Source organism: Protopterus annectens, chromosome 6.part1, assembly GCF_019279795.1.
Source record: "Protopterus annectens isolate FY-2018-M chromosome 6.part1, PAN1.0, whole genome shotgun sequence".
NCBI lineage: Eukaryota > Metazoa > Chordata > Ceratodontiformes > Protopteridae > Protopterus > Protopterus annectens.
In genome coordinates, this window is record NC_056738.1 from 477793396 (window position 1) to 477819581 (window position 26186).

General features: G+C 41.3%; 1 protein-coding gene across 2 annotated transcripts in view; it reads right to left on the reverse strand.

Moving 5' to 3' along the window:
• The window catches only part of LOC122805640 (heterogeneous nuclear ribonucleoprotein L-like), a 427980-nt gene extending 414520 nt beyond the window's left edge, over nucleotides 1-13460 (reverse strand). The window contains exon 1 of one of the 2 annotated variants that reach the window (XM_044075926.1): nucleotides 13262-13460. In XM_044075926.1, the coding sequence (XP_043931861.1) occupies nucleotides 13262-13360 (99 nt within the window). In that variant the 5' untranslated portion in view covers nucleotides 13361-13460. The remainder of the gene's footprint in view (nucleotides 1-13261) is intronic. The other variant, XM_044075927.1, reaches the window with a different exon arrangement.
• Between the last annotated feature and the right edge of the window lie 12726 nt (nucleotides 13461-26186).

The following is a 26186-nucleotide window of genomic DNA, read 5'->3' on the forward strand; positions in this document are numbered from 1 at the left end:
GGGTGATTCGCCGACAGTGGAAAGACCGACAAGGGTAATGTGTGATCGTGACAGGTAGGTGATGTGTGCGTTAGTGTCGGAGCTTGGGCTAGGGGTGGGTAAGTGAGTTAGGGTTAGGGTGCAGGTAGGTGATGTGTGCGTTAGTGTCGGAGCTTGGGCTAGGGGTGGGTAAGTGAGTTAGGGTTAGGGTGCAGGTAGGTGAAGTGTGCGATAGTGTCGGACCTTAGGGTTAGGGTTTGGGTCAGGGCTAGTGTGTATGCTATGTAGTGTCGCGTGTTGTTTACGTTCCGTGTGTCGATGTTCGGTGTTTTGCGTTGTCGGGTTTGTGTCGGGTTTGTGTGTTGTCGGTTATTTGGCGTCGGTGAGTTTTGTGTCGGGGAATCGTGTCGGTGTTTAGAAGTAGACCCATATATATATATATATATATATATATATATATATATATATATATATATATATATACATACACACACACACACACACACACACACACACACACACACACACACACACACACACACACACACACACACGTTATCATTAGTTACAGCACCTTGTATGACTGCTAGCTCGCAGATGTTTGTTTGCAGTCAAATGAATGAACAAATACATACATAATAACCAAGAAGTGTATTACAGTTCACTGCTTTGAGAACCATACAGTGAAACCTGTTGCACACCTCATGGCCTGCCAACCTTTCAAGTCATGACTCTGAGACAAAAAAAAGCTAAAGAATTAAATAAATATTAAAAAATTGTCTTATATACTTAGAAAGTTTCTAAAATGGCAAACTTTACATTAGCAAGCATTTTCAGAAGGATGCAAAATTTTAAACTTGCATGTTTGTCATTATTTTGTGCGACTGCAGTACACAAGAATTTGCCAGAAAGCCACAAATTTTATAAGAGTCAGACCAAAATACTTCTCAACTTATTTGCTCAAGAATTCTCAATAAAGGCAAAAAATGATGGGGGGGGGGACAAAGATCCAAAGCAGGACACAGATACAAGCAAATAATATTTAAAATATTTGTTAACCAGGTAAACCCAGCAGGCAAAGTTTTCCTTTACATGGGTGACCCAAGAGCATGGCCTGAAGGACTTGCTGTAAGTTACTCATTAGACAAATGGTTGTAGAAGGATTCAAACTCTACTTTTGACTATAGGACTCTGTTCATTAACAGCTCAGTCAGGCAAGTTTAATTCACTTAAAACAGTAAATGCATGGGTATGCATTTTTTGAACAAAGTACAGTTGTGTAAAATCTTACCATAGCAGTAGATGTCCTTCTCTTCACTGTTGCAGTATTCTTTACACAGGGTTTGGGGAATCCCATGCCAAGGCAGCCCAAAATCTGGCCAGTATGCCAAAGCCTTTAGATTGTTAATGATGTGCTGTTATGTCACATGTATAGTCCCCACGCAAAGCGTAGGGCATAAAGGTGATTTCCGGATGTATCGTCCTCAGAACTGACAGCCCCAGGAGGAATGTCAGCCCTAAGATACCAGAGGGTAATATACACATCCAGAGGGACAAAGGACCAGGGGGAGGAGGGAGGGAGCAATTACTGCAACAGTGAAGAGAAGAAAATCTACCGTTATGCTAAGATTTTACACAGCTGTACTATGTCCTTCCATTTCATTGTTGCAGGATTCTTAATATGAGGAAAAGTGCAAAAGTTCAGGAAGAAGAAGACAGGGAGGAGGAAGGGCCAACAGGAGATTCTAGGAACCCATGAAGAATGGTGCTAGCAAAACCAGCTCTAACCCCAGATATAACAGCCAACATGTAATGTTGGTAAAGGTATGCACTGAAGACCAAGTAGTTGCCCAAGGATAGAATTAGTATCCAGTGCCTTGAAAAAAGCACCAGAAGAAGCCACAGACCTGGTAGAGTGAGCCTTAACCACAGAAGGAAGGCTCTTACCATTATAAGAATAACAAAAAGAAATGGCTTTAGAAATCCAAGAGGAAATAGTCTGCATGAATACTACTAAACCTAATGATCTAGGATGAAAAGAAACAAAAGGCTGATCAGAGTTTCTGAAATCTTTAGTTCTATTCAAATAAAATCTGCAATGTCTCTGCACATCCGAAGTGTGCAATGCCTTCTCACCAGCTGAGTGTGGAGAAGGGAAAAAAGTGGGCAAATTAATAGACTGATTAAGAGACAACTCATTCACCGCCTTAGGCATAAAAGAAAGATTATTATGAAGGGACATAATGTCCTCATGAAAAACTAAAAAAAAATGAAGAATAGCAGTAAGGGCTTGAAGCTTACACCCATCAGACAGAGGTAAGGGTTAAACAGCATTGCAAGAACAATGCTGTAAGGAAGCTGAAGCTGCAGGCTCAAAACGAGCCCAAGTCAATTTCTCCAAAACAAAATTAAGATTCCAGGAAAGAGGAACAGGCTTCCTGGGAGGTATAATATGAAGGATACATTTAAGAAACTGTTTGGCCTCAAAGCTAGAGGCCAAAGGAGGAATTAAAGGCAGACGAGTAGAAATAGCCAAAAGATGGGCTTTAACAGAAGAATATGCCAACCCAGCAGTGAGCAATTCACACAAATAAGAAGGAACCAAAGGAGCATCCACATTAAGTGGGCTCAGGTTATGATAAAGACAACAAATGGAAAACCTCTTCCATTTGGTCAAGTAGGATTTCCTAGTCATGGGTTTCCTGGCCTCCTGCAAAACCCAAAGCACCTCCTCAGAAAAAAAGGTGGCTAAGGGGAATCCACTGTGTCAGTTGAAGAGTGGACAAGTGGGGATGGATAAGAGATCTCTTATCTTGTGTGAGAAGATCCACCCTTTGTGGTAACTTGTGATGACTGCACTTGGCTAAGTGTAGACGAAGAGGAAACAAATGCTGTCTGGGCCAAAAGGGAGTCACCATTAAGACTTTGGGTGCATCTGGTTTTATCTTTCACATAACGTTTGGAATGAGAGGAAGAAGAGGGAAGGCATAAAGAAACATCCAACTCTTGAGAAAGATAAGGCATCCACCTTCCAGGCCAGAGGGCATGGAGCCCTGGCACAAAACTGAGGAAGTTGCCTCTTCAGAGGGGAGGCAAAGAGACCTACTTGAGGAATAACCCACTGGTGGATAATGTCCAGAAGCACATCCTTGTGAAGCACCCACTCATGAGATTGTGTTATGGACCTGCTCAAGGAGTCTGCCACAGTATTCTGACTTGAAGGAATGAACACCACCTGAAGAGTGACGTGCTACTAAATTGCTAGCTACCAAACCTGGAGTGCCCATCTGTAGACAAGATAGGGTCTTGTTCCCCCTTGTTTGTTGATGTACCACATCACTGTGGTAATGTCTTAAAGATTTTTACAGGCCCTGGAGAAAACAGGGGATGAAAAGTCATTAGGGCCAACATAAGAGCTCTCATCTCCTTGATATTGATATGCTCCTTCTGTTGCTGAGGAGACCAAAGGCCTCACACCTTTAGGTTTCCAAAGGAAGCCGCCCCCCCAACCCTCATCTGAGGCATCTGTGAACAACTCTTGAGAGGGAAGTGGAGGTTGAAAGGAAAGCCCTGGATTCAAAGTCATTTGTTGAATCCACCACTGAAATTCTAAAGTGAGACATAGAAGAAGAGGAATTAGAAACACTAAGGGATGAGAATGCTGAAGCCATTGACTTTAGATACCATTGAAGCTTTCTCATGTGCAGTCTGGCAAAGGGAACCATAGATGATGCCATGAATCCCAGAGCACTCATAAATTCCCTGTCTGAAATCAAAGCCAGAGGAAGAAGAGACTGGAAAAAAGAAATCGGAGTCAAAGCCTTGGGAGGAGGCAGGGATGCTAGCATAAGATAAGTCTGGATCCTGCATCCCAGAAAAATATGATCCCATAATGGGGACAAAAAGAGGAAGGACTTTTAAAAATTTACAGTGGAGCCCAGGCTTTGCAACACAGCAATGACCACTGAAGGTGCTGAAAAGAATCCCTGGAGAGGAGGCTTGAATAAGCAGGTCATCTAAATAAGGAAAAACTTGAATTCCTTTGAGCTTGCAAAAAGCAATCACAGGAGCTAGACATTTTGTGAATACCCTTGGGGCAGTAGACAGGCCAAAGGGCAAAGCATAGAACTTAAAATGCCAGGAAGCAACAGAGAAATGTAAACATTTCTTGAAAGGGGGATGAATAGGGATATGAGGGTAAGCCTCTTTGAAATTCAGGGAAACTATAAAAGCCTGTGGAAGCAGAAGAGGAAACAAAGTCTGAAGGGGATAGCATTCAAAAAGAAGGAACCTTCAGAAAGGTATTCAAGTGAGAAAGATCTAGAATGGGCCTCCAAGTGCCCTCTTTCCTGGGAAACAAAAAATAAAACCCTTTCCCCCTTTGAGCAGCTGGAACCTCTTGAATAGTTCCCTGAATCAAAAGACCCTGAAGCACCTCTGGAAAAAAGCTTAGCTGGTCTTGAGGTGGCTGAGGAATGCCCATGAAGGGGGGGGGGGGGCAGATTTTCAAACCATGAAATACCCTTGGCGATTGATGGAAAAACCCAAGAATCCTGGATTATGAAACCCAAGAATCCTGGAATATGCTTAACCAGACAGGAAGAGACACAGAAAGATGAAGAGAAAGAGGAATGTGCCTGAGAAGAATCGGGCAGTCAGACAGCACCCGGTTTATCAGGATAGGAAGCTTCTAAGCTAGAGGGGTCTGTGCAGACAGCCTGGGGAACCCTCCTACTACCCTTCTTGCTTTTAGGAGGAGGACAAGATGGCCTTCTAACAAAAGCTACTTTATTGGGATAGTTTCTTTGGAACTTTGGCACATGAGAAACAAAAATATGTTTCAGGTCCTGTAACTCCTTTCCTTTCTCCTGCAGCGACTTGAACAAATCAGCTGCAGCAGCAGCACTAAACAAACATTTGTTGTCCAGAGGAGTGTCCGTCAACTTGGCCTTAATATCATCTGACAAAGTTTGAATCCATAGACAGGAATATCTCTTCAACACAGGGCCGGAAGCAGCAGCCCTAGAAGAAGCATCTGCTGCATCATAACTACATTTCATGGAATGGTGAGATATGTGCAAAGAAGCCCCGAACACAGACAAGACAGAAGTCTTTCCCTCAGAATCAGGAAAGTCAAAAATAACCTGGCAAGCCTGAAAAAGGAGAGCCAAAACATATCTTGTCATATGAGTCTGATAATTAACAACCCAAACGGCTAGGGTGGCTAAAGTATAAACCCTTTTATCCAGCCTTTCCAGAGTCCTGCTGCCTTTATCAGAAGGAAAAAGTGTAGTAGAAGGCAGTAATTTAGAAGGCTTGCCAGATGCCACAGAAACCACCAAAGCATTAGCAGAAGGACACAAAGGAATTTGCAGTCATCAGGCACTTTATGAGATCTGTTTTGCAGGAGCAGGAAGCTGAGAGTCTGGGGCCTGAGAGGCAGAAGAAAAGGCATCCAGTAAAGCAGCCAAAACAGGAGGAACAGCATTGTCTAGAAGATTCCATTTGACAGAGCTCATAATATCTCTTATGTACTTCAGAAAGTTGGGAACAATCCCATTTAAAGAATGTCATCATCTTGGCAATGGTATCCCCAAAGGAAATCTCCTCAAAGGGAGATTCAGGACTAGCAGACTCCTCTTCCTCAGAACCATAATACAAAGTGGAAGGAATCTGGGTAGAATAGGCCAGCTATTCCTCATCAGAATCCTCTTCTTCAGAAGACAAATCCTGATCCCTAGACCTTTTGATGGCAGAAGATGACCAATGAGGAGCCGGGACAGAGACACCCTGAGGAGGCTTCAAGGCCATAACAGCATTGAACAAACTCTGTGTAAAATTCTGCCATTTGCTTTGAGGGTCCTTGGAAGCAGAAGAAATATGTTTAGTTTTTTGCTTGTTTTTTAAAGGGACGTCCACCTTATGAAACACAGAAGGCTCTGACTCCCACCTACGCTCAATAATCATAGTCTGGACTTCCTCCCTAACCAGTATCTGAGGAACCCCAGGCCCTTTGGTGATAATCAGCCACGGTTCCCCCTGACCATCTGAAGCAGACATTTGCAAGGCCTCTGAGGATGTGGAAGAAGCAGTATCCATGATGGCCTCCGCACTGGTAGCAGCAGAGGAATCCAACTCAGAAACTGGATGATCATTTGGGCTTTCAACAGCTTCAAGAGAGACATCTGGTGGAGGAGGCACAGCCAAAGAATCTGTCCTGACTTTTTTTGCTTCTTCTTCAAAAATGGTTAACCATCAGGCCAGGAAGTGCCTTCTATTGCGCCTTTTGCTAAAAGCTTTAGATACGGGTTTTCAAGATAAATGGTGAGGGATGAAAGACGACTATGTAAGGTCTTTGGGACTAAAGCCTGACAAATAGTACAGGACGTATGGTCGTGAGAATCTCCTAAACAAAACAAGGGCTGCTTGTGACAGTCCTTATGGAGAATCTGTCTCCCACACTGTCATTTACCCTTTCTGGATGGCATGAAAACCCACAACAACACAAAAGCTAAAAGCAAAAAAGGATAAGTCAAAAATCCCAATGGGGCACTTATCTAAATGGATAGGTAACCAGCAACAAGTCGGACGATCAGACCAACAATCAAAGATGGTGTTCAGACAGGCAGCAGAGAAGTTCTGAGGATGGTACATCTGGACATTGCCTTTATGCCTTACCCTTTGAGCAGAGAGCATACTGTGATATACAGCTTATCTTTAACAACCTAAAGGCTTTGGTATACTGGCCAGACATTGGTCCGCCATAGCAGGGGATCCCCTACCCCCCTAATGTTAAGAATACTGCAAAACTGAAATGGAAGAACATCTATTAAACTCTAATGACTGGCCATTATTGACTGATTGTAATCCTCAAGATGTTAATGAGGGGCAGGGCATAAATATGAGACAAAATCAAAGAAAATTAAGAGGCAGAGTATCTTTGTCTCTTGAAAAGTTAACAGAACAACAGATATTGCATCTAATGTCTGAAATTATTTTATCTGTCACTAATTTGTTGATAAAATGAAGATGTAAATGGAGCTCTGGTAGCTGATGCAGAAGGACAGGGGCATTGGGTGCTGATTTATCTACTCATGGGCTAAACTCTTGGCTAGGCTTATAAGGGCCTCAGGGCAAATAGCCTAGTAACTTCCTATGATTAAGTATCCAGTCTCTTAGTCAGCTGCTTCCTGTGGTCTAGGGTTCAGGATATGCTTCTTTCTATCTACATTTGCCTAGTGTGTGACTGTGAAAAAGTCACTTAATTAGACAATGCTAACAGAAAAAAAAAAGTTTACCTAGTTAAAAACTGTAAAATGGAAGGAGTATAGTTAGAGTTTTTCCTGAACAATAACAATTAGGATCTCTAATGACCAATCAGAATGTGTGCAAGTTTGTGTGTTCTGAATTTCAGGAGGTTTGAAGGTCCTTTGAAGTATTAGGAGGTAAAAGATAATAGGATACACATGCACAAATATAACAACATTTGTACCAAAATAATGTTAAAGCTCAAATGAAACTTCTTTCATATTGGATATACATTTGAAACAATGAGACAGAGAGAGTCTTCTTGGAGCTTTTTGAACATCAAAGCAGAGCATCTGAGTGAGTGATAGTGAGAAAGCTTTGTTTTGTGGGGGTGCTGCCAGAACTGTTGATTAAGCAGCTGCCTAGGTCACCCTTCTGACTTGCTTGATAAACATGTAATAAAATATCAGAATAAGATAACTTTTTGGGGTTTGGTTCCCCACCAGGATGAGGGGACATCCACCAATTGCAGGCTTTGTTGGTGCCTACAACTGCAACATTTTAGCCACCTTGTAGCTTTACCCGATTCACTGTTAGACTGTCAGGGGGTAGCTCAGTGGTTAGCAAATAACAAAAAAGGGCTCCTCTCTCCTCTCTCCTCTCCATGCATATTGAACACAGGGACCAGCATGGAGAAGTTTGAGACAGGACAATCTGATGACCAAGGACTTCTGTTTCTAATTATTAATCAAACCTTACTCTTCCTGAGCTCTCTCTTGTGTTCCACTCCTCTCACATACAGTACAGTCACCCAGTCACAGCTCTAATGGATGGTCTTGTTTCACTCCACTCACATAGAGTACAGTCACTTAGTCATGTGTTCCACTCCTCTCACATACAGTACAGTCACCCAGTCACAGCTCTAATGATTGTCTTGTTTCACTCTGCTCACATAGAGTACAGTCACTTAGTCACAGCTCTTACAACCGTTGTTCTCCACTCTTCTCATATTCAATACAGTCATGCAGTCACAGCTCTAGTGATATTGTTGTTGGCTGATATGGCAGCTGGCACAGGACAAAGTGTGAAAATAAAAATAATAATTTAAAGGGGACACCCAGATATGCTTCAACAGAAGTTCTTAAATTGCAGCTTTCCAGTATGAGATGAAATGGTACTAAAGGAATGTTAGAGAACTGAAGGGGAACAATCAGGTGAGAGACAAATACATTACACTTTAAAATAATTATATAAGAAAACTAAGCTCACTGTGATCAATATTTCTGTGTAAGCTATCAAAACAAAAAAAAAACATCCATCCCAATGTCAACTTATGGGGAAACAAAAGAAGAGGCAGTTCAAAGGATTTTATGTGAATTTGCAGAACGGCAGTTATGTGTTGCTACGGACAGTAAAAGAAACATATGCAAAGTTTTTTTTTTTTTTTTTTTTCACATGAAGTCTTCCAAACTGTTATAAAGCCCATACAGTTAGATAAAACAAACAGAAAGGCTTTGCTTTACTCTCAGTGAGCAATATTTGCAATGTAAATTAATGCTGTGTGCAGCCAAAGAAACTGACTCTTCTATCAAAGAGCATTATGCATATTATTCAAGAATTATTTAGGAAGTATACTGCATGGTACTATAAATTCAAATTGCTTTTCAGTAAATTTTAATCAATGACAACTGAAAAAGACTGCTCTGAAGTCTCTTCCTATCTTGTGTGCAGCAGTCAGGGTGGGGCATGTTTTTAACAGTTTCTTGTCAGGTGTGGAAGAATGTCACTACTGCATATTAAGGGGAACAATTTATAATTCTGAACCACAGCATTAAATATTTTTACATATATGCCAAAACTTACACCCAAGTGTGGCTGTAATTTCAAATGCAGTGTTATAAAACTGAAATGAAAACAGTCCAGCTGATTTCTACCTGTTCAACTCCCTCAGGCACAGTTTGGGGTATTTACTTTGCACCTACAGAACAGTTTTAAAGGACGTCATCTGACTATACAAAGCATGTAAACATTGTGCAGTCACTCCTGTCCCACATTCTGTGCAATTACCATTGCCAGGAACACAAATGGTTTTAAGCAACCTGGAAAATGACATTTCCTGTTTGGCTTGCTTTAACACCATTAGCAATAAAAGCAAAAACATCCTGTGTTAGCTTTTAGGTTCTGTTCATCTTTTTAGGTGTGTGCTTAATCATCATATCCAGAGGTATCCTATAGCAGCTCACATAATTCCAAAATAATAATAATAACGCCCTGACTGTATCTTTCCATTCAGTACTTTAAACTTGCCAACTAGTTGTCTGCACTCGGCATTCTTAAATGAATAGTAAACATTAGAGAACAAGGGCGCTTTTTAGTTTGAGAAGATAGACTGCATGGGTTGTTTGTGCTGGTTACTGCTGTGTACAAGCAGCTTCATAAACATGCATCAGATGCTATATTGGTGACTCAGTAAACACATGGGCTCAAAAAAGGTAAACAGCATTATATTTACAGTAGAGCTTAATAAAACAATGAATTATACCATTTCCCTATACTATGCATTTAGTTTAAGTTTAATTTTAAATAACACATTTATTTTTATACATACGAAATGGACATACAGCTTTGGTGATTAGACAGAGCAGTCTGATGATTCCTCTTCTAACTAAAATCATCATTTTTTTCATGTTTTATTAATGTTGTTTTGTCTTTTCACATTAGTGCTCTGAACACCAGAAATGTCATGAGACATGGTCACATGCAGTATACACTCTATGTAAATGCATGTTATTGTCAGCAGAAGAAGGCAGGTTGTCTAGCTAGTCTGTGGTGCACAACTATCAGTTGGTAGCTAACCTAACTTGGCCTCTCCCTCTTCATAGTTCTTCATTTGTCTTGTGCCCTCTTGAAAGCATTAGTTGAGTCACACATCACAACTCATGAAGGCTGCCCATCCCGTGCGCCAACCACTACCTTTTACAAGTAGGCCTTTTTCAGATCCAAGATAACATTTGTTCTATTTACAACTGATGCTATCTTTATCATTCTCTACCTTTCCTTCAAACTACCCCCCTTCATTGTACTCACTCAAGAATTTGTGGTCAGGAAACATATGCAGCCATCTTTCCTTGTCACCAAAGTAAAGCGCACCTCTTTTTTTTTTATTGTCTCATATAGGCTAGTACTTCCAGTTCCCTAAAATATCCAATATACCTCTCTCTGTCTTATTTCCAGAATTGCTGCTTTCCTTTCTCATTGTGGTCTCCACAACTATGGCCACTTTTCCACTTGAGGCCTGACGTGTTCCCAGGAGAGTTGGAGAAGGATTCCTTTGACTCTGAAGTCTACCTTTCTTGGCCACACTCAGGACATCCTATTGAATTCACTGCAGCTTTTGGCTCTGTTCCTTCTGCCTAATTGTGCTATTACCACTACACTTCTGTCATTCTCCTGGTCACTGTGACTCACTTCCATTCATTCCTCAATATTCCACTCTAGCATTTTCTATCCCAGAGCTAAGCATCTTGTATATACTACTATTGACTCTTTGCTGTCAATAATTTTCCCAGCTTTTGATATCCACAGGATTCTTTCTTAGATGTGCTCCTCACCCACTGAGTAAGATCTCTGTCTTGGAGTCATCTGAATCTAGGTTGATTTTGTTCTCAGTCTTCACTATTATGTCAAATACATTGATCTGGACCATTACTGACCTCTGCAGGGCACAACCAATCATCCCCATACAGATCCTCCACCACTACTATATGTGGCTTACCTAGCAGGCACAACCATCTCATAGTTACCCCTAGTTCTAGGAGCTTATTCAGTATTACGATTATTTTTTTTAGTGAGTCAAAATGCATGCCTTACTGAAATCCACATACAACACATCCATCAGGATGTCAATGGCCAGTTCTTCTACAAGCCAGTTGTAGAAACAGATTGAGTCAGACTGGCTAGACCTTCTGGTTCTGAGCCATGCTGATAAATGTTTTGGAGTTTGTGAAAGTCTAGGTCTAGAAAAGTTGCTGATCTAAGCCCGAGGACTTGTTCAATTCCTTTCACTATCACTGAAGTCAGGATGATAAGTCCATAGTTTTTCAGGATTGCTTATTCTAACTACCTAAAGCTTTCCTCCATTCACCTGGTATTTTAGTATTGGCCACAGATCTACCAAACACCTCTATCAGAAGTGATTTCTAGGTGCTTTACCATTTTTAGGAGACAACCATTCAGCTCCAGAACCATGTCTTCTCTCAGTCTATGTCGTTCCTGCTCCATCTAGCAGCAATGCATACTCTGCCACCCCACTTGTCACCTTGATTGCTAATCATCTTCATAGCTTTTTCATGAAGACAGAAGTCCAGAAGCTGTTTAACACTTCTATTTTTTCCTTATTTGCTCCTTTTTTACTGTCTTCCCTCATCAACTTTATAAGATTTATCTTACCACTCATTTTGTCTTTGCTGTGTATATATTTTATCCCCTGCTATTCACTGCTTCCTTTAGTATCTTTCCATTCTGGCTTTAGCTGCTTTAGTCTCTTATCCCTTCCTAGCCTCTGAGTGCCATGCCTTCATGTCATCTAGAATCCTCACTGTCCTTAATTCAGCACTGCATGTTAGGTATCTACCCCACCAAGAAGCAAAACACAGATTTTATTTTTGAAAGAAATCAAGTTTTACATGAAATATTTTTATCACATGGTAGCAGGCCACACACACACAAATATTTTTTATAGGTGAATAGAACAGGGTAGTGAAAGGGATTTCTTAAACCTTCAGTTAGCATTAGCAACCATATTTCTAATTAATCTTCTATGCTACCTATAAATCCTGGACTGCAGGGTATTTTGTATTTTATAGTACATTTTTTGTTTCCTCCCCACTATCTACCATCACAATGTCTTGGTACCTTTCCCCAATCTCCGTAGCTAAGGCTGTCCCTCCTTGTACACTCTCATCTGGCTTACCACCTTCACTGCAGAGTCTCACTAAATGCGGAGAGTACTGGAATCTGAGGAGGGGGTGAAGATGCAGTCGATTTACTAAAACAGTAGCATAATATTCATTGGTGAGAAACACCCTTTTAAAACTGAAATAAAGCAATGTTCCCTACATCCCACTGTTTATTCTCCTCAATCAAGAACATATCGCGAGAAGCTAGCTATTTTCTATTTATTTATGTCCTTGTTATCCATCTGAGTGAACTGGTCTAAGGACCCTTTTAAGCTGCAGCCAAGAAAACCAGCATGCATCAATATATAGAGTAAAACTGTACAAATTCTATAACAAGCCAATGTGACAAATAAATACTGAATACCAATGGAATTAAGAAATTCATGCATATATAAGAAAATGTTTACAGCAAATGCAGATGCTCGCTCTTTCACATGTAAAAGTTGTACACACAAAACTCCCACAGAGGAAATAGTGGTGATTAAATACAGGGGGTAGCGAGCAAATTCCATTTTGTACTCACAAACTCTTAGTGCTACCCCCTTTGGACACTCATCACTTAAAAATGGACACATTTCTCAAAATGCTGCCACCCAAGCACTTAATTGTGAGTAACATTTCAAATATTCCCCCTAAAACTATTCATGATATTGCTTTTAGATGTTGCACCTGTTGTTGGAGGCATTCATTTAGACAGTTGTAGATATAACATGACTTAAAAAGCCATATTGATGTGATGCTCAGAAAAAAAATATACTCGTATAAAGAGTGTGCCTAGCTACACCCTTGGTTAAACAGACATGTTTAAAAGGCTATTAGGGCTGATACATATTGACTAAGTCAGAAGAAAATACTAAGAAATGAAAGCTCTGGGAGGTAAACGTTAGATATGGGAAAATAGGCAAACGGATCCTTCATACATACAATAAATAATAAATGTAATAAGGAAAGAAATGCTGAGAAGGTTTCTCTGCAGGTCAACAGCTGCGCATCCTGCTAGTTACTTCATGACTAAGTGACTCACTGCTTCCTGCTTTTCTGTCTAGAAATATTAAAAAATAAATATATGCACTTACTGGTTTTGCTATAGGTCTCCATCTTCCATCTCTGTCAATCCTCTGGACTTTTTCATTGGGATAATCAACCACAGATTGCCCTGGCCGTTTTGTAGACATTATTGCCTTTCTTGAATTATACAACCTTTCAAAGCAATTCCAGCAAAACACTACTTTATTTGCTATGTATTACCTCAGTGTAAGCAAGCACAGGTAACAAGGGTGGAGCAGTGCACATGGGAACAACCAGTTAGATTGGATCTATGCAAATTAAGTCTGTGCTGCTGCAGTTACGGTAAGGAACTCTCATTAACTGTTTTGTCTCTGGAGCTTTTTAACCATTGCATTGAAGCTCAGAAACAACTACATGCATGAATCCGTTTTCATCCCTTTCACAATTAAATACATGGTACTCATTTTTAAAAATGGAAAGAAAATGGTTAGACTGATCACATTTAGTTGGTAGCTAGAGCAGGGGATTAAGGCATTTAGCTTTTTCCAGAGATGCAGGGCTTGATTCTGTCAGACTTCATTCACCTGTCGTGTGGCTCTGAACAAGTCACTAAACCTGACAGTGTTTCTGGGATGAGTCTGAAAAAAGTCCATGTGCATAAATGCTTTATCCTGGTTAACTCTAGTTCAGCTCTTTTGCTTTGATGCAGGCGTAAATTTATAAAGTAGCATATAGTTATCAGAAATGAGGGTCATTCAATGAAAAAGAAAAAAAGAACTGGCATGACTTCTAGAGCCTGTGAAGTTAAGTCACTACATCAGCATTGTCACTGTGTGCAAAACAAGAAAAGCACTTTGTTATGTCTAAGATGAGGTAAAGAGGACACACACTGCACTGCGGAGGTTACACAAAATCTAGGAAAGTCAAAATCACATCAGTATTCTTGGCTCCATGATGGACATTTTGGGGTAAAATAAATTAAATTAACACAAAAACAATTACAGTAATTCTGATGTATTACTGCACAATTATATCCAATTAAAATTCTAAAACATGCACAGTGATTGGACAAGCCAATCAGCATGCTCCTTGTAAGACCAGCATTACTCATATGGATGAGTTTGGTAGCCTAGTCTAAAAGTTGTATCACTAAGACTACCAAACTGACAGCAGTAACAGCTCTTTTTCTATGTTAGAAATTATTATATTTAAGTGCTGTTACTCTATGGAAGCAACATACATTCAGACACCACCAGCACTTAATGACAAGAATATGTAAACATCGAAAAACAGCAGTTATACCTTCTATTAGTTTAATAGCTGGTAGCCACAAAAATACTTAATTTTGACATGGCTACCAGCACTCTCAACTGATTTTTGCTACCGCTAAATCGGAACATTTGGTGAGAGTGAGAAAAATCAGAACAAAAGTATACTTAGAAGTAAATATATAAATAAAGTGACAGCATCCAGTTCCAAGGAAGTTATAGTAACACTTTACTCTGCCCTTATCTGACCAATCATTGAGTACAATACCCCCTTCAGCATGTACCTGACCAGGCATATGCAACATTCGGAATGCCCACAGATTTCTTACTGAGAGAATCCAGGTTATTAACACATAATCCTGTACAGATTGCCTTAAAGCCCTGTCTCTATAGTCAGTCTCCTACAGATTTCCGAGAGGTGATCTATGCCTGGCATATAAGGCATCCTCATATCCAGCCCTAATGGACATTTTGCACATCTGCAAAATAAGTAGCACCAGAAACACTTTATCTGTGGATTTAAATGTTGCTTCTTGCTAAATAAATAAAGCATGCTGGTGAGACATCTATGTCTCTCAAAGGATCCCCACTCTCGAAAAAATTCCCCATCCATGTGATGCTGAGTCTATCCCTAAGCTTATTCAAACTTAACCTTGACTATTGGATGGGAAAATGAAAATTCACTCGTAGTCTGGCCTTCATGTCACTGATAGACAGAGATAGGCAATAAATATTCCCAAACTAACATATCTCACCCCAACTAAACCTTTAGCAACCTCCTAACATACCCCCTCCAATAGATGTTACATGGGGACTCAATTGGATTGGGTTGGGTTGCATAGCTAGGCTTATAAAGGCCCTGGTTGCCATTAACCTAGTATACACCCATGAACCTATGTGTTAAAAGTGCTTTTGCTTAAGTGCTGCTGGTGTCTGATGGTGTTAAATACATTCAGACAGTGACACCATTTAAAGCAAAGAAACACACAAGCATTAAAACAAATCAAAAGAAAAAAATGCTATGTACTTTGGAAGAGTCCGCACATATGTGCTAAATACTTATGCAGTGCAAGTTTTAGATGTCCCCTTAAGGGAAAAGTTGTAGAGGAAATATAAATTCCTTTTTACCATAACATTATTTATAATAGTAAAAATTTTTTTCTTAAATAATGACATTATATAATGGCAATAATATTCGCACTCATGATTATACCATGCCAGCCATGAATAAATCAAGCATTACCCACTCCCATTCATGGACTATTGCCAAAGTATCGCATAGCATGTCAAAAAATAATGAAGCATATTTTTCTGAGTTTTAGGTTAGAGTTTTCCTATAACACCCTACCAGGCAAGTGCTGTATTGTGATCGCTCAATGAATTGTGAAATCATGACAGTGTCTTATGGCATTCCCCGCTTTCTTCTTTTTTTTTATACCAGAGAAAACAATTCAGCACTTCTGATGAACACACCTCTCCACATCTTCCTTTGGAATTGATGAAAAGGAAGCATCTGCCATTTTCTTCCACATTTTTAACACCTATTATCTGCCTGGTGAGTAACAAAATGTCTGCTATAAGATTTCTGGCAAAGTCAGGTTCATTGTCAGTACAGTACGGAAATATTGAAATGGACAGACTACAAATGCTCATTTCTAGTCTTTAACAGGTTTTGAAACAGAGCTTTATGAGCAAAAGGAAACATGCATATAAAATGACGTTACATGTTTAACTTTCAGTATTTAGGATTTAAGCTATTTGTACAAGGAAGGAAATTAACTACATGAATTTCTTGAAATCTCTGGTTTGAACCTACAAACACCAAAAGTACAAATATTTACTAGTGAGTTTTTAATAAGTTTGCAATGAGCCTTTCCTTAGAGCAAAGCAACATAGTTTTAACATTATGAAATACATTATTTACATTAGCTAAAGGGTGGTTTTGGCAGTAGCAAGATAAAAATAGCAGGAGTCAGTACAATAGTACGATATGATCTGCAATGAAATTATCACAGTATCACATGACAGAAGAAATGAAATACAAATTGAAAGCTACTTTGCAACAACTAACCTTGAGCCTAGTACCACACAAATGAAAGAAATAAAAATGTATACTAGAGAAGAAGACGTATGTAAAGAGATCTTTTGAAACTAGGAAAATGATAAAGATGAAGAGAACTGTATCTACCTTGTTTTATAGCAGTAAAATAAATAAATAAATGCAGAAGATATAGCAGGTGTGCGTCATTGTCAAGTGAGTGGGTACATGAAAACATACAGCGCAAGATTCAGAAAGTAGTGCACTGCATGGCCTGAAACAGCAGGATGAGTGTGATTGCACTAGTAAGGAAAATATCACAGCATCATATGCAAACGAAAATAAAGAACAGAGTGGCATGATTAAGAAATGAAATGGAATGTATAAAAATGCCAATAATAGAGAAAATGTGCACTGTCATTCTCTCAGGGAACACATAAACCACATTAAGATGTCAGGAGTAGCACCTGCATTTGCTGAACAATATTTGTTAGGTGCCTTTCTTGCAGCAAGTGTCAGTGGTGGTGTACGGTGTCTCCCTTTGTACTGTAGGTAGCTCTAAACACAACTAACCTCCTATTGTCGCCATAGTAGAGACATAGTTAAACACTATTGTATGGCCAGAGACATTATGGGAGCTTGTAGACATGTAGCATCCTCTTATGGAACATCAGTAATATCAATCTCTGTGGGCACTAACATATGTGTAGCATTGATTAACCTTGGTGGAACCTTCCAATGGCCTTCAATACACATGGCAAGTGTTTCCCTGACATCTTCAATACAAATACTTGCACCATTTCTTTGATGTCATGCTGCAGTATTTACAGGAGCATATCTGATTCTTCTTTACTGCACAACAACAAAACACCCCTTTGCAGACATTCTATGAAACAGCCATTTCTCTGAGGTTCTATGGGCTACTGACTGTATCTACATTGCCATCAAGGACCAACATGGCTAGTGGTATGTCAACTGGAAGAGTTTCTACCCCATCAACCGCCTGGTGGTGTGCAAGACGGAGTATTATTTACAATGCACCTGTGCATCATCCAGGTAGTCCCCATGATACCACATTTGGCACATATCTGACCCATACCAACATTTGGTGTAGCACCCATACCAACATTTGGTGTAGGGCAATTTCCCACAAGGACATCTAATTGGAAAGCATATTCAACTCCCAATACCAGGTTGTACAAGGTGTACACACATATTTCCCAGATGATGTCAAATATGCCCTGGAGCCATGGCTCATAACACCATTACATACCTTGCAAAGGCTGGTACAGATCATATAACTCTACTCTGTCACAGACCAACAGCATCAAGTATGTGTTTCAAATGTTGAAGGCCCACTTCTGTTGTCCAAATTCCTGTTGTAGTGCATTGCAGTACTGTGCAAGTCCAACAATGCTTCACAACATGGTGTTATGCAAAAAGTGAGATAATTTGATCACCACTTGAAGGCCCGACCGACTGGAACCAACAGAAGAGGAGGTACCAGATGAGGAACTATTGAAGGAACTGACTTTGGGGAGGCCAGTGCAAGAATGAAGTGAGTATAATATTCTGTGGCACCAGCAAAGATGTATTATCTTGTCCACAGCTATGAACCAGAATAGACAAAACAAAAATTAAAAATGACACCGACTTACCACACTGTGCATGCAACTCATATAACACAGAGGAGTAGGTATTACACAGCTGTCCTCATTTCGTGCTACTGCAGTCTCACGACCAGAAGTTGCCAGTCATGAAGTGCCACTCTATGACATTGAAGAGCCTAATCTATGTATATACTACAGAGACAGAGGTGCAGTGGCCATGGATATTGTTACAGCCATATGGTGGTGCAACAACTCCACATGGCCCTGCAATGCTCATATCAGGTGGGTGTGCTCACAGTCCCTATGATAGAGAGCTGCAACCAGGCATTGCAGGCCCTCAAGAATGTATTTGTGTACCATGGCATCAGTGCCAGAGCTCTCACCTGCACATCATTTGATTTACAACAAATATGATTCTACATCCAGGAACATCCATTTTCTTATTCTGTTTTAATGGTCTGTGTTGGATAAGCTGTGATGACCATGCATCATGTGTTGAGTTGTCAGAGGCCTGTCACTCCATATCCAGGGGAGAGGCAGGGATGTGTTGCACAGCCAACACCACTGTGGCAGTGGATGTGGGTGTTGAAGTGTCTTCCACTGTAACCATCTTTGACAGTGACACTGTGCTGTCCATCTGTGCCAGGGATTAAGTTGTTGCCTGCCATAATTATCAAGTTTACAGGCACTGACATCAAGCATATTCTGTTCTCTTAAGGCTGACCCCATGATTGTTGCACTTGTAAAGGCAGTCAAATAAAAACCCATGCATGTGTATAACTGAAGATTCGTGACACTCTCACATCCCAGTGCTACATAATTAGAAGTAACAGATTGTACACATATTGAACACTTACACGTACCTTGTGGCATCTGCTGTGGTGCTTCCATTCTGGATGCATCTTTTGGAGGGATGCAGTGATGTTTTTCATCAGCATGCCCATGCCAGTGGTGTGGCACTATACATCAGTAGTGGCTTATGGTAACACCAACCTGGTGCATCCCTGACAGTGACACTCGATGTTGCCAACATTTCAGCTGTCACATCTAGGTCTCCACCAGATATCAGTGTCCACTAACTGTCTTCAAATGAGAACGCTAATTTTTCTGAGTCAGTGAGGGTGGTCTGTGATGCTGGACCTCCATCTATGCCCATTCTCTTTCATGCAATAGCTTGGGCTTTCATGCTAGCATGAAGTATCATGTTGGTAACCCTGAGGTATACCTATTGTGGAAATCTGTTATGGCCACCAATGACATTTACATCCATCACAAAGTTCTGTCACACATGATGTTGGAAGGCCTAGCCATCCTTGTCTTCCTTGTCTTTGCTGAGAAAACACATAGCACATACATGTAGAGGCTGCAGTAGCATATGTGTCTCTGTGGAGTGACCTTTTCCAGCTGCTGTTGCTGTTTTAATTCTATTTTTGTAACTGTACATGAAAACATGCACTTAACAGGTCAGATGGTGTAGTAGTATGGTGCTGTGACTGTAGACGGCAATATCCTGAGTTTGAGACTTGGCAGGGCTTACTATTTCATGTCTAAGGGTCAGCTCCCTGTGTTTTTCTCCTGTCCACCTGGTGAATCTGGGCATCTTGTGGCAATGTAGCAATTGCCTCATGTACACAGACACCCCTCTCCTCCTACCACCCAACACTACAACCTGTGAGAAATGCACTTGTATAGCCAAGCTCTCTCCAGCCAGGACTGGACTAGTCAGTCAAGAGGGGAAGGTAAACACCCACACCACATCATGCACAACACATAGTGCTTCTAAACCTACACCACCAAAATCCACACATAGTAACACAAAACACACACTGCATTCACAGAGGCTCTTAATAAAAATCTGCCCAAGCAACAGAGACCTCCAAAGCTGAAACGCAAACAACCACCACCCCCAACACAACCCAAGTGACACACAGCTCACAAAACTAGGTTGCCGCACAACCTCAATCCCTAAGGCAAAACTATGTACCCAACACACTAGTCATAGGCGACTCTATAGTCAGGCACACTGATGTCCCACTCACCAGGCTAAACAAGGAGAAAATTTCAGTCAGCTGCCTGTCGGGTGCCAGAATTCACCACATAATGCATGCACTCAGGTCGCTTCACAACAAGTACAAACACGACTCTGTCATTGTCCATGTTGGAGTGAATGACCTGAGATGTACCTCCCTGGACTAAATGAAAAGAGATATGGAGGTGCTCTCGGATCTTGTATCCCAGGCAGGTATGACCCTAGCCCTGAGTAGCATCCTACCATTGCCTAGAATGATACCACAGTACAAGGATAAAATTATTGACTTCAACAATTGGCTAAGTTTCTGGTGTCATTCTAAGGGGATCCAGTATCTATCTGCCTGGGATGACATGATTGACAGATGATGATGCTTTGCCAGAGATGGCCTGCACCTGTCGCCCCTGGGATTCCAGATACTGGCTAAGGCTGTTGCCACCCCTATAGTGTCTTTTTTAGGCATTGTTCAAATGACAAAATTACCACCGTAACAGGAAAAAGCAAGCAAAATCTGAGGGTAATGCTACTCAATGCTAGAAGTCTAAACCTCAAAATGCACTCACTCGAGGCACTCCTCAAAATGGAGGACATCAACATCTGTGCAGTGACAGAGACCTGGTTCAAGGCTCCAGAGACCACCCCTGCAATACCAGGCTACAATTTATACCACACCTTTCGGCTACCAAACCTGGACCAAAACACTAAAGGCGGAGGCGTGTCCATATTCAACAAAGATATCCACACCTCCAGGTTAGTTACCCAACATAATGCACCCGAGATCCTCCAGGTGCAACTAAATCCAAATTGTAGCTTGCTACAGATCCCTCACCATGCCCCATGATTCCCACACCACTTTTCTTAACATACTGGAAAGTATTAAGGTACAACCAAATACCCTAATACTGGGCGACTTCGACTACCTCGCCATTAACTGGGAAAACTACTCATGTACCAACACATTTGCTCAACGATTCTTAGAATTCATAAACTCCAATGCCTTGGATCAACTTATTCATACCCCCACCAGGGGCACCAGTATCCTAGACCTGGTCATTACCAACATGGGTGGCCAATGCTCCACACCAGAGGTCAGCTCCTCGTTGGTCAGATCCGACCATAAGCTGATCACCCTTGACATCCATATCCCACCCCCACCCCCCATTAAGGTAACCACCCTAAACAACTTCTCCAAAGCCAACTTCATGCTTCTCAAGACAGAAGTGGCAAACTTCACGACACCCATGCAGAAGGAAAGTAGAAGTACGACTGCTGAATCTTACACCAGTGCACTGTATGAACAGATACATGAGTGCATGGACTGTGCCATCCCAAATAGAACCAAGACACTCTCCTCCAAAAAAAGAAGCTAATCTGGTGGTCCCCTGCCATAAACAAACTCTACAACAAAAGGAAGAAACTGTTGCAAAAAAGAATAAAATCCCAAGATTGGAAAAAGTCCCTTGTCAGCCTCAGTAAGTAGCTGAGATCCCTCATAAGATCCTCCAATGCTAGTTACAAAAAAAATATCACCACAGGTTCTAAAGACAACCACAAGGCATTCTATAGTTATGTCAAGAATCTCAATGGCAACACTCAGACCTGCTCTGAGTTACAGCACAATGGCACTAAATATACAGAACCAACGGATATTGCCAACAACCTGGGAGATAGGTTCAGTGCTAATTTCACCCCCTCTCACCCCTAAAGTGCCCATCTCAATACCAGAAGAATACCAAGTCCCAGTAATCACAGTTGCACAGGTAAAAAACACACTCTCCAAAGCCAAGAATACAGCATCCATGGGACCAGCCAACACCCCGGACTGTGTTTTGCATGAACTACAAAACAAACTGGCACTCCAACTAAGTACCATGTTTAATCATAGCCTCACTTTAGGCTTTGTGCCTACTGAATGGCACACAGCTATGGTTATTCCACTCCACAAGGGGGGATCCACCACAGACCCTGGGAACTACCGCCCCATTAGCCTGACGAGCCTGATCTGCAAAGCCATTGAACGTATCATCATGGAACTTATAAACAAAGGCATAGGTAACCTTCAAACTCTGGACCCCACCCAGTTTGGGTTTGTGAAAGGCAGATCATGTCTCCTAAACTTGATTGACTTCTTTGAAGCAGTCTCCAAAGCCATGGATCAGGGTAAAGTGGTTCACACAGCCTATCTAGACCCCGCCATGGCATTCAACACCATCCCCCACTCTGGAATCATAGATAACCTCACTAAACTGGGTCTAAATCCCTATATCACGTGATGGGTTGCCAACTGGCTCACTGACAGAACCCACACAGTGAAAGTAGCCAGTTCCAAATCTGACTTCAGACCAGTGACAAGTGGAGTACCACAGGGTTCAGTCTTGGGTCCACTCCTGTTTGGCATCTACATCTCTGAAGTACAAGGCAACACAGAGGGTATATGGCTAACAAAATTCCCAGACAACTGCAAACTGGGAGCCATTATTAAATCTCCAAATGATGTGGACATTCTACAAAAGGGCCTCACTGAGACAGATGCCTGGTATCAAAGCCATGGCCTCAAGCTCAACACCAAAAAAATGCATAGTCATCCCCTTTGAGAAAAACCCGGTGCCCATGATCTACCACATAGGCTGTAGTCCACTCAAAACCAAAAGTGTGATAAGAGACCTAGGGACACAGGTGGACAGTAGTCTCTCCTTTGATAACCACATCACCACAGTAGACAGGAACTCCTTCTATGTGGCACACCTCATCACAAAAGGTTTCTCATCCAGAAAAGAGGAGGTCATTGTTCCTCTCTACTCATCCCTCATTAGACCCATTATAGAGTACAACGCCCCATTTGGCATGTACCTCACAAGACATTTACAACAACTGGAAGGGGCACAGAAATACCTCACAAAGAGGATCACTGGCCTCAAACAGATGCCTTATGTAGACTGTCTCAAAAAACTCCAGCTCTACTCCATCGCATATCGCCTACTCAGAGGCGATCTTTGCCTAACATACAAAGCCATGTCAAACCCAGAGCTGCTGGACATTCTACACTTACAGAAATCCTAATCCCTCTGAGACACATGCTCCAGGGACCTAAACCTTGTCACCACAACAAACAAAACATGCTGGAGGGATAGGTTCCTGTCCTAGAGACTCCCCATACTTTGGAACAGACTGCCCATTCATGTCAAACAGAGCACCTCATTAGTCCTCTTTAAGAAAAATCTTGATGATTGGATGGGAAATAGGAAATTCACCCTGGGAATCATTTCTGTGGCTCTTCTCGACAGGGACACAGGAAAATAATTTTTGGGTGGCGTAAGCCAGGGAATCTTTATGGCTAGGCTTGTACAGGCCCTAGGGCCGATAGCCTAGTACCTACCTATGAACCTATGAAGTAGAGTGCCTCAGCCCAAAATGTTTGCAAATCACCTGTAAAAGACTGCTAGCTATGCAGCAGCTCTGGCTGTAACACTTGGTGTGCCTACTATACTGTGCACAGACAGATCATATGCCCACAGCCATCCAGCTGTGACAGCTCAGAGCTGGTTTGTGCTGTAACATGCAGCCTGTGATCCAACTAAATAGGCCTGTGTTTCCATAGGCAACACCAACATTTGTCCCAAATAGCAAAGCCACAACTTGAACTGTATAGCAGGTGTACTTCCACTGCCCGTCTTCTCTGTTTTTCAGCCAACTGACCTCCTATAGCAGAAGATGTTGTTTACAACATATTACTTTTCATTTGTACTGCCACCAATCATGGCTTCTCCAGAAATGTCTGTCATATAGCAGAACATCTGGTGGACTGAGGATGGATGGATCACTGCACAGTATGCTTATAGTCCTCTTTCCCACCCCACAATGTTGTCAGTCCCACTGTCTGCATGTTGCTGTTGAGTAATCCCCATAATGTGGTAAGTATATACAATCTGCATTGCTAACATTTGCTGGTGTGCATCCCCTTTCCACATCTGCTGTTGTATGAGCTTTTATTGTGCATAACATGCCAGTGTTTTCTGTCATAATATATGATCGCATTTGATCTTGTAATACTAATAGTGCAATGTGCACCACAATGATAACCACAGCTTCTTTCATGCTATGACTGGACTTGCAGTGCAGAAATTATTCCAGTGACATAATGAAATGTTTCTGAATCTTAAAGACACTTCAGTGCAATATAGGATCTACATCATACTATAGATCCCATTCCTGCCTGTGTGCATGTATGATAGGTATGTGTAGATGGTTCCACTAACTCAGTACATCTGTTCCAACCACATACCCATAGCTTTTTGGCCATCCAGCATGCAGCCTATAACAGCATGACAGCATATGTTGTGCTGCATATACATATATTACATATGTTGGTGGAATCATGCACCCATGTGTTACAGGCATGCATCTTCATCCCCAACCCCAGCTTGTCTATAGTGGTTACATTACTGTACGTTGGCATTAGGTTGCCTCACGCTTCCTTGCTGCCTTCAATACCCATCACATGTGTGTTCAACAATGTGAGCTGATGAGGCTCATCAGTCATTCCTTCCTGGTTCCAACCTGAGAAGTGCTATTCTCTTCTGGAAAGGCTTCTGCACTGTATAGCAGGGAGATAAAATATTTGTTTTCACATGCTACATCTGTACCACCAGGACAGCCTGCTAGGGGACTCATATGAGAGTCCTCAGTAGAAGTTGGATGCCTGGCACTCATTTTCCAGGGCAGTGACTGATGCCATGACTGTCATCCACTCTAGTGTGAAATGGCAGCATCACTACAGCCATTTTAAAAGGTGTCAGTTTGACCTTCTGTGCCAATGGGAAGAAAAGTGTAGGGAGAGATGGCCTGAGCACTAAAGTAAGTATAACCCCCTGTTGATTGGCTTTGCAAAATTAGGTCTTACTGTACACCTAGACAGCAGTTAGTGATGTCCGTGTATTGAGTTCATGGTTCTTTTTATCTATTTTTTGCCTTACAGCACATAAACAGATTCAAGAAAACAGACTCAGCTACCAGAAAAGGAAGGAAAGATGGTCCAGGCATTGGAGTATATATGTATATTGCATTGTCATATCGAAATACCTCTGCTTCGCCCACTTACTATTGCACTGCCTGAGTTTGCAATGTTGCTATGTAATATATCTATTATATATATATATTGTTTTACTTGTATAAATGATATAAATTGCAAATGCATGTTTAACTGTGCTAATGTCCTTATTACTGCCAGTTATTCCTTTCATTGGTACTGTACTGTACTAAAGAATGTACTGATCTTGGGTGTAACAATACAATTAATGGTATAGGTCTCAATTGGAGTACTATGGCAGCATTGTATCATTCACTTCCTCGTAACTCTGTGACCACCATGCAGTTAATAGATAGTGCCCTTGTCTATCTGATGTCATACTGCAGCAGCGTCCATTCCACTTCTCATCACAGTGCCTGGGATTCCAAGAATACCATGGTTGTGCAACTGACGGGTTGCTGTTCACCAGTCCACTTGCTTTTATACTTGCAAATGGCAGATTGTTACCACAGAGATTATGTTTCCTTACATACTCCTTTTGGTGTTATGAGACATGTTATATGTGATATTGTGATGGCCTGTACCATGTACCGCAGCATTTCCCACATGGTGTATGATGCCTATTCATACTCTATTACCTGCACATGAATGTGCGATTCATTGTTTTTATTTCTGCCTAGCCTCAATGTCCATTGCATACACACTGGTTACCATTCGTACACTGTGCTACACAGCAGTGACATAGTACTTCCTATCTTATTTGACACTTTTATCCCCTGGCTGGTCCTGTCATTGGTGCACCCAGGTCTATATATTGCATGTATTTTGCCATTTCTCTGCTGACTGATTTTTCCTCATTCAAGGACTTGTACTACAAAGGAGTAGTACAACTTACTGATCATTTTTCCTGTTCTCTCTATCATTCTTAACCAGCATAATCTTATTATTTGTCCTTTATTGTTTTGTTTCTTTCCAGTAATGTTAATTTATTCTTCATTGTTTGCTGTGAAGCTGTATGTGGT